The sequence below is a fragment of the Myripristis murdjan genome, chromosome 21 (genome assembly GCF_902150065.1).
Source record: "Myripristis murdjan chromosome 21, fMyrMur1.1, whole genome shotgun sequence".
Taxonomy (NCBI): domain Eukaryota; kingdom Metazoa; phylum Chordata; class Actinopteri; order Holocentriformes; family Holocentridae; genus Myripristis; species Myripristis murdjan.
In genome coordinates, this window is record NC_044000.1 from 16,099,897 (window position 1) to 16,110,000 (window position 10,104).

General features: G+C 40.6%; 1 protein-coding gene across 5 annotated transcripts in view; it reads left to right on the plus strand.

The window, feature by feature from the left end:
- Positions 1–10,104, plus strand: part of myo3b (myosin IIIB) — a 63,922-nt gene that overhangs the window by 26,576 nt on the left and 27,242 nt on the right. For 4 of the 5 annotated variants that reach the window (XM_030080179.1, XM_030080180.1, XM_030080184.1 and 1 more), the window contains 5 exons: positions 36–124; positions 536–665; positions 7,524–7,603; positions 8,488–8,508; positions 9,689–9,766. In XM_030080179.1, coding sequence (XP_029936039.1) covers positions 36–124; positions 536–665; positions 7,524–7,603; positions 8,488–8,508; positions 9,689–9,766 — 398 coding nt within the window. The remainder of the gene's footprint in view (positions 1–35; positions 125–535; positions 666–7,523; positions 7,604–8,487; positions 8,509–9,688; positions 9,767–10,104) is intronic. The other variant, XM_030080181.1, reaches the window with a different exon arrangement.

Genomic DNA, 10,104 nt, shown 5'->3' on the forward strand with positions numbered 1-10,104 from the left:
TTTGTTGTTTTTGTTTTTTTAATTCTCCCCCGCAGATAAGTTTGAGGACAATTTGCGCTGCAAGTATTTCTGGATACCAAAACGTGTGGAGCTCTGTTTTGGAATTCAACATTATGCAGGAAAGGTATAAAATGAGTCTTGGTGTCTTTGCATCACATCGCAAACCTGCCATTATCAAAAACTGATTGATCTATTGTAGATACTTGATAGAATTTAGTGATAAGAATTTAGACTTTGTGCATTGACAAAGTAGGTTCAGGTTCTTAAAAAAGTCTGCCGCTAATGGTTCGTGAAGCAAAAATGCATGTCTCTGAAAATGCTAACCATGTTGAAATGGCTGCACTGAGGGTGCTGCATGAGATTTTTAAGCTTCTACAGGCATTGATCCAGCATCTCAAAACCACAACAGCAGGGCAGTGCTTTTGTCTGGCCCAAGAAAATTCATAGTTAATTAGAAATCAGATAAGCTCCTTAAGACAGATGAGTACAGGTAGATTGTTTTAAGATTGATTGGTTGTCCTGTAATTTTCTCCAGGTTCTGTACAATGTGAATGGATTCTTGGAGAAGAACAGAGACACCCTGCCTGCAGACATTGTCGTGGTGCTGAGGACGTCAGAGAACAAACTTTTGCAGCAGCTGTTTTCCAGTCCTTTGACAAAAACAGGTGGGCTATTTAATACACCTCAATAAGAAATTCTCCAGTATGTAACTTCTCAGCCACTAATACCAACAGTTGGGAACATTATTCTTCCGTTAAACCGCATTTCACGCAAATATATAGAAACTTTTCTGTGAGGCTAACTATTGCTGACAATACAAGGTTCTAGTTGTGTTATTGTTTGAATTTGTGCTGGTGTCTACTGTTGTTCGTGCCTCCATAAATGTTCAGGTAAGTGGGTTTCTTAAAGACACGGCTCCCTAGACATCTCCTGGTCCCCCTTCATTTCAAGCCTCTGTGCGCTGTGTGTGGATAAATCTGCAGTCTCCATTATCTCTTGAGAGGCTCAGCTCTCGGCACGGGGCTCTGTTTTTATTTTCACTAAGCTGTCCCTCTTGGTTTCCCACTGCTGAATGCTATCTACAGATTGTGGGTGCAGTGGGATATTTTTATGATAAGGTTTCTAAATACCCAGGGGATGAAGAAACAGTATTTAGAGAACACAAAAGCAACTCTTCCCACCTCTTTTCTGTTGCTTAAATGAAGGTAGTAATATGCTCATCATTAGCCATGGCTGAGGCCTCCTGGTCACTTGACTTAGCTGAAATGCTAATGGATGTGTTAAATTATCAGATTCCCACTTCCTACTTTATTTCAGCTAAGCCACATTATGTGATTCACTTCCTTTTTAGGGACCTGTAAATGCCTGCTTTCGGTCCTGGTGGAATTAAAGGAGCTTCAATTCACAATAGGCACCTTAGCCGAGTCCCCAGTTGAAATCCATGTGATGTGTCTGTAAACTTAAATTGGAGGCTGTGCACAAGGGAGCCTTCAGACACCTCCTTTTTTTTTTTTTTTTTTTTTTTTTTTTTGCAATTAATGGCTTTAGGGGAATACACTATAAAAACAAATTCAATGAACAGTGCACTTTAGCACAAAAAGGCACTGAATAGAAACAGAGATGTGCTGTAATGTTTACCGCTGCTGACATTGTGTCAATTAGGTCTAAAAGCCTCTTAAATTCCATTTGTTCCACTGCACTTTTTGTCTGTCCTGCTGTTTGGACTGGTGGATCAGGTTAACACTGTGAAGCCTCATTGCAGAAATAAACTGTTAACATGTTATTTTGTTTGAATCTTCATCCCAAACAAGCTTCCAGTAATTCTAGTGTACAGTAAGTGTGCAAATTATTTTACATTCCCAGTAGTAGGCAGTATGTCTGCAGTGTGCTCTCAGTTGACTGTTTTTGTCATTTCTTTGGAGGTGGAGGTCCAATTTTCTCATTGCAGTTTGTGAAACTGCAGATCATCTCATTAGATAAAAGCTATCAGACACTCTGCTCCAGCTTATCAATCTGGAAAAGCTGGAGCACCCTTTTAAGTGAGATATAGCATAAGAAAATTATAAATCTATTCTTCAGGGTAAAATTCGGGGGGGGATTTAATTTGCATTTTACTTCACATTATAGATTCACTGTTATCTGTGAAATTACCATTATCTATGGGATCTGATGGAAATCTGTTTTACCAGGGTGGTTTCACACTCTGGATTGCCTCCCCATGTAAAGGTACACAATGTCACCACTAGGGGTCACCCTTGTAGACCTGCAGCTTGACATTGTGATGAAAGTGAAATAGTGGATCTGGGATGTCAAACCACACACACATGCACAGAATGTTAATATTACTGCAAGTGTTATCACTATTCATATCCAGCTGGAAAAATAAGGGAGGTCACCTAAATTGGATCAATTGTCCTCACTTTTTGTGCACTTTGTTTTGTTTAGACTTCAGAATAGATTAGTTATCAAAAATAATTTGATTTTTTAGGTGACTTGCCATGTATTTTAGATGTCAGGTTGAGAATGTGATCAACTGAATATTGATGCAGCTAGTATCTAGGAAGTAACCAGGAAGGCCCCACAAAGTAAAAGACTCCCTTACGATGAATAGTGAGGGCACTTGAGCCCCGCAGAATGTGGGTCCTTGAGGCTTGGACATGTGGTGGTGTTTTGTCAGAGGAAATGGGATGTATTTGCATGGACAAATTCCTCAGAGCCAGGGCCTTTCCCAGATCAGTGGGATCAGAGTGTTTGAATTGGCTGGGCTCCGTTGGGCCTACCAGGGCCTGGGCAGCCTACGGACAGAGTGTGTGTCTGTGTGTGTAGCCTCGGGGCGGTCTGGCCCTGCTGCGTGTAGCACAGCACATCTGCACACACGCATGGCACCTCAAGACTGCCAGTCTTTTGTCAGAGCACAATGCAAATCTGCAAACGGGCATTCTTATTTTTTCATGTGAAACCTTGAAATTTACAGCCTATATCTTAAAGAGAGATTTTTTTTTCCTGTGCACTTGATGCTTATATCAAAGCCTGGTTTATTTTTGTCAGGTTAAAACTATATAATCTATGTTGTTTGCAGGAAAAGAAAATGTTGATATGAGCAAGACCTGTGCCAGAGTAATCTGCTGTGATTTTAAATTATTAGTTAACCCAGGTTTATTAATGAAAATATGCAAATTAAAGGAGGGAGGGAGTGAGGCTGAGGATTTAAAATATTCATGCAATATAACTTGTATGTATGTAGATATTCAGCTACAGAAATATATTATGTAGAAGTGTCATTTGCCATGTGTGGATGGGCAGTGATTCCTAAGCATTTACCATGCCGTATTGATTTTTATTCTGATGTGAACAAGTGGATGATTTTCAGTGGTAACTTAATCATGTTTCCAGCAGCCACAGTAAAAAAAAAAAAAAAAGAAAAGAAAAGAAACAGAAATCTTCCTTGAGAAAGTTCTTGTGTTGCTAGAAAGTTAATCAATATTTGTGAAACTGATTAACTCTCCCAAAGCCATAGAAAGGAGACAACCAAGACTTTAATCTGCTTCATCAAGAGAGAAACTGAATGCTGTTTGACTGGCAGTGAATTGGTTATTGAATTTGTGGATTTAGTGAATATTTGTTTTTGTGTTACTTATGTCCAAAGTGAGGTTCAATACACTGTGGCGATAATAATTTTGAGCTATAAAATAAGCCCATATCTGCATAAAACTACTATCTATGTGTGCACAAACTCAAGTCACTCGTATTTCTAGCTTTAGAACAGGCTTGTCCATGTTTGCCATGAACAAACCATGATCCCAAGGCTAACATGTGAATGCTATTGGAAGTACACTTTTTTTTTTTTTAATAGTAAAAGTTAAAATTATTGCTCATACTGTGTATTTCTACAAGGGTGAAGGATGGTAAGCCATTTTAGTTGCTACTGTAGGGTTCCTGACACCTTTGGGCCTGACAGCACCGTAAAAGAAAATCTACTTCTATTGGAACAAGCACTGTAATTTAATGTTAAGTCAGAGGTTCACTTCTTTAAGTGAAATGTGAACTACATGGATTGGCATCTTCACAAGATGCCACAGTTGCAGTCCTCCCTCTCACCCTCTCTGTCTCTCACCCCCCTTCATGTTAAGATATTCTCCTGTGAAGAAATGACAGCCTTCATCCAGTGATATGACACATTTGGCTCTTTGTTCTCCCCCAGTCGAAGGCTTTTCATCCCAGTGGGCACATTCCTCAGTCCTTCACCAGTGCGCCCTGCTACACTTCCATTCACTGTCTACCAAGAGACACTTACCAAGTAATACTTTTGTTCAATTTCTCCTCTAATCGTGGCAGTGGAGAATTTTTTGAGTCAGCAGTAGGATTTTGATGGCCCCGAACTTCAATAGCAAGGAGCAGGCTCTCCTAAGTCACATGGTAGAACATCCTTTGATAAATGCAACACTGTGTTGTGTCACTAAAAGCCAATTACACCATGCTTTTTATGATTGATCTGCTCTGACAGTAGCGGATGGCATTTAAATCAACAGCCCCTGGAGCCATCTCTAGGCATAAACGGTGGTGGTTATGGAGGGTGGGGAGGGTGGCGGGGGTTATGGGTGCTATAATCTCATTTGCCTGGTTGCTGAGTTGAGTTTCTAGATCACATGTTTTCAAAAAGAGAGCGGGAGAGCGGGGAGAGATATCCAGCAAGCCTCTGCTCACTCAGCTCGAGAAGGCTGCTCTCTCTTACGACTTTGATTGTCCCCCGTGTCGACAGCTCGATCCACAGCTTCTGAAGTACAAGGCGCACACTGGCACTCATAAAAGCATGTAGGGAGGTGTCATATTGAACGCGGGATTGCTTTTTAATCCCAAGCACATTGACTATTCTTGTCAATAGAACCCCAATACAACTGCCAGCTTGAGCTTTTTTTTCCTACAGGATTCTTGCTGGGCTTAATTTTCAAAGTGAACGCACAGATGCCAAGGAAGGCTTTTTCTCTTTCTTTCACTCCCCTCCCCCACCCCCCACCCTTCTCTGCCTCTCTCAGTGTTTGTCCTCTGGAAGTCCATGCCAAGAGCAACATGCGTGAAGCAGAAACGAGCAGTGGGACGCTCCTCCACCGCCTGTTCCCCGAGACAGGATGACCTGATGGGAAATATTACCCCCTCACCTGCTCTCCTCTTACAATACCCTTCTCTTTTAATCATTAACCCTACTTATGAATACTCTTTTTGTTTTGTTTTGATCATATGGTCCCTTTAGTGCACCTAGGAAAAATATGAATTGCTTTCTCTGCACTACAAAAAACAAACATGCACTCTCCTAAACTGAATTTTCTCTCAAAGAACTAATCTTTATTCTTGCGTCTTCTTTTCCCTGTTTGAATAATTATCCTCTACATCATTAGAAAATTCCTCCACTGTATCTAAATGAGAAGGTTGCCTTTCAGGCCGGACATCACAGGTGTTCTCTTGGTTTCATGTCTCAGGAGGGGGAAATCTTTGAGGATACTGGCTATTAACCCATGCTCTAATCATCTAGTCAGGAGGGGATATGAAACCGCAAGGAGAATGAATTAATACAACCCGCCAAGGAATTCATGAAGAAAGCAGCGAGTGTCCATTTGCAAGGCTTAGGTACAACTGTCATAGTTTCCCTCATCACAGCGCAGCCCCTTCATCTCCCCTTGATGGTGTCATGGAAGTGAGAGGCGTGAAAGCACAGTGACACTCCACGAGCCCGTTCCACTCGCAGCCGCTAATTCATCATGACAAATGTGCTCAGATGATCTGGCCCAGCAGCACTAATGGGGAGAGGAGAGAGCGCTCTTCATTTGCACAAGACCCACTCCAATTAATCCATCCAGCTTTACTCTGGGCTAATTGGAGCGGGGCCCTGCCTGTGCACTGGTAATATACCCGACACAGTTTAACAGCTCCTGTTCTCAAAGATCATACTTTTGTGTGTTTTTGTATAAACTATGCCAGTGGGGCATTTGAAGTTGTAAAATCTGTCCCTCTGATTCCAAACAAAAGGCCCTTCACAAACATGTGTTCATTATGAGCAATTAAGTGCTCATATTTTTGCCACATTATAATATTTTACACTTTTCCTCTCCCTTCCCTCAGTTTTTGGGTGAATATTTGTTGCCTGTGAATACTTTTCCAATCACGTTATCAGCAATTTTGAAAGTGTGTGTTATCATGTAACAGGATATCTCTATTTTTTATGTGCTTCAGGAGTGCCAAATGCAAAATATATTAATAGCAAAATGAATGGATAAATAAATAAATAAAACTTAGCAGCCAACTGTCAAATACTAAAAGCAACATCATCTCTAGCTTTAAAAGACTGGCTGAATCCTTTTGAAGCGCTCTCACATCATATGTTGTGGGTTGTTTTGACTACAGCGGCGTGTGTGCACACACTCATTTCTGTGCCTGTGTACCCATGCATGCGCGTGTGTGTGTGTGTGTGTGTGTGTGTGTGTGTGTGTGTGTGCGTGCGTGCGTGCGTACACGTTTGTCATGAGACAACACATTCCTCTGGCTTGCCATGAAGCCTTTGGCACAAGTAGGACGTTCTTTGTCTAAAGTTAGAAGTGGTCTGGCTGTTAATTAATCCACCATAAATTGATTTTGATCTCTCCAGAGATGCAGAAATATATGAGTAATGCTTCCAATATACTCTTGATAGTTCATAGTCTTCCGAGAAAATAAGGACTGACCCAGTGTTCAAGTTATTTTATGGTTCATCGTCAGACTGTATCAATAACAGCTGAGTCTTGAAATTATATTGCAAAAGCTGACTTAATATTTGCATTTTAGAAGTTCATCTGTGTGCTGTGTAAAATCAAGAACAATTGTTCGCCTGTCAATTCAGCTTTATCTTGAAAAAAAAACAAAGGTTTTCCTCCTTGCCATACACTGCTGCTTGGGTAATGCTGCCTCCTGTGTCTGCAGACGTATTTTTCTAAAGGTGTGTGTGGCACATCTGTGCAGCTATTGTTTATTCATGGAGTAAACCCTTTGAAATGTGTTAAGATACTTCCCACTCATTATAAAAATCCTGCCACCCATGGATTAGGACTTTGATGTCACCAATCCTGCTTCAAAGGCTTCTTTCACTGCTATTAATCACAGTTTAGCCTCTGAAGATATAGCCAGAGAAAACATTTGGACATCTTGTGCAGAAACTTTGAAATGTTCAGACTGTCTTGCATATGCTATGCTCATATCCTTTCCGCTGTGTGTGGGGCTGTAGGACTGCTGTGCACGCAGCTGCACTCCTGAGTCCATGGGATTCAGCTCAGATTCAGGCTCCCTCTAAACTTTCCTTTTCTACTGTGGCTGAATATGAACATTGTAGTGAACACAGTCCTGTAGTTCCCATTACTCGCTTTCATGTTGTTTGTTGAAAAAATACAATGTCCACCAAACAGTGTTGTGTGCCTTGATGACTTAATCTTAGTAACTATTAGACTTAAAAAAAAAATCCATTATTTATGTCATACAGTTTGGTTTTCTGTTCTAAACAGGAAATCTGGCGACTTCCAGGGCAAGAATCACTGCTGCATCGCGATCGCTGCCACCTCAGCTCAACTCAGGACGCAACAAGGTGGGGCTCTTGTGTCTTTAGCACAAATCATGGCATCCCAGACCATAATGCTTTTTATTTGTTGCTCACAGGCATCACACCATAAGCAATGTAGTAAAAAGCCTGTGCTGTGAAGCATAGCCACCTTAATTGACTACGCCGCTATCTTTGCTCTTTTGCTTGTGGTGATACAGCATTGCCATCTGGCAGTTGGTGTCTATTGCATCGTAGTAGTTTTTGAAACTTTCTTACTGACATTGTTGTCTTCCATTGTTGTGCACACTGAAGTACTGCAATACAAAAGGCCTTTGATTGTGAGCTCCTCAGACTCACAGAATCAGCTTCTGTCAAACAAAAAGCTTGAAGATACTTCCATAAGACTCCACAATATTTGTATGATAATAATAATTTCCCAGATTCTTTGTCAGTCAAACCTAAAATGGCTAGATAAAGAAGATGGTTACAAGCTGCCACTACCCAAAAATATTGCTTGATCACTTTCAAAGCCACTGAAGTTCTTAATGTAAAGTTTGGTGGATTTTATGGCACCGCACATGTGTGTTTTAACAGTATCACTTCACCACAAAGCTTACAGAAAGACACTCTAACTCTCCAATAATTTCATTTACTTTTTCTTCACTGCATCTATTTTGCCTCATTTAAGGGGAAGCATGTGGTTAAATCATAATTTCCATAAGTTAAACCTCTTTTTCAAACAGAAAATGTCCTTTAATGTTGTTGTATTTTCTCAAGCTGCAGATTTCTGTTTGTCTGTGTAAATAAAAAAGGCTCAAATTATGATTTACAATGTTAAACCCCTTAAAAGTTTAGTTCTTTACTCCTTGTCTGTCCACTTCTCTCTTCCTTTCTTTCCATGTTTTTCCACCGACATCTGCTGTACTCAGTCTCCCAAATACCTTTTGAAGGTAAGAATCCTAAACTAAAACTAAATATTATTTCAAAGTCAGAGAGTATGTATGTCATCAAAATCCATACATCGCAACAAACAATAACTGTAAGTAAAACTTCTGAAGTTTTAGATATGTAAGCTTACAATTGACTGATGAGAATAGACTTATACAATATTTGACTCTTGCAATGCCCGTCACAGGCTGGCTTCCCAAAATATTGTGGTTTCTTTTTCAAAAATTCTCACGCAGCCATGACAACGCAATGTTAATGAAAAGAAATATCCAATGTGAGACACCAGCACAGGCCAGCAAGGGGAACATTTGGGAAACGATTGGAAAAACATCACCACTTTGTTGAACTTCCTTTCAGTACCTAGACAGTTACTCTTTGAGAAGAAAGGGCTTTTTAATGAGAACGCTGCATGATTGATGTAATATGTATGCCGTCATGTTCTCAAAATCAGAGTTGGTGAAAAGTTGACAGAGAAATTGACGCCCACCAAAAGTTACCAGCACAAACAGATTAAAGTAGCACGGCCGCGTGTCTGGCCCTTGTTAGAATGGTGGACGAAAGCCTTAGATCGCCGTTTGCACTTCTGTAAGAGCCGCACACAACACAGCAAACTGTCAAGGCATCCACTTACTCCACTCAAGTTATTCTCAAAGTGTTTGACATACCTTTCTCTCTGTGCTTGGATGAAATAAAGTATTAAGATATGCACTTTGCTATGTCGACTTACCATAAAATATCTATTGCATCATTAATTTTGATGAAGCCATGAACTGAGAGAGCCATTAGAAAGCTTATATTGTGTCCTCGTTAATCCGTCGTTGGAATGACTATCTGGTTGGTGACGGCTAGTCTCATTATTCAGAACGCTCTGCAATTTTCCCATGCCCCACAGCAGTGGAGATCTATTCTCTAGATTGTTAGCTTTAAGTGTTTATGGTGCTATGTTATACAGACGGCACCGTTAGTACAGCTGTGTATTCTCAACTGCCCCATTTGGAGAAAGTAGAAATGCTGTAATAATACCTTTATCTCGACAGAGCGCACCGAGGACATCAGATTGAAAATAACGGCATCTAATTTGAATCTGCTGCATTTACAGTGATGCTCCCAATGCAGTCGGTGAGCCGGTGTCTGGCCTGCTTCTGTGTGCAGTACGTTCATTTTGTGAATGCTTGTGTTCAGGTAGACACGATGGAGATGATGCGTCACCCAGAAGAAACCACCAACATGAGGAGACAGACTGTGGCCTCCTATTTCCGTGTATGTGTCTTTACGGGTATTTCTCTCTGCACAACACAAAACTGTGCGCTCCAAGGCTCATCCCTTTATTTAACAACCCTCAGATTTCCCACGATATTAAATCGCCCTTGTAATCTTTACATCTTTTTTTTTTTTAAGCAAGTGAAGTGTCATTATCTAGAAACAAAAGTAGAAAAGAAACACCACTCTGGGATCACGAAAATTACTTATTTCAGTCAAAATAAGAGTGTTAGACTCCATACCAGAGTAAATTGATTAATTGTGTTGATAGTATGTTTCATATCTTAGTCGTGCCAATTTGCCAAAGTATTTATGGGCAGAAAACAGCAGACTCTGCT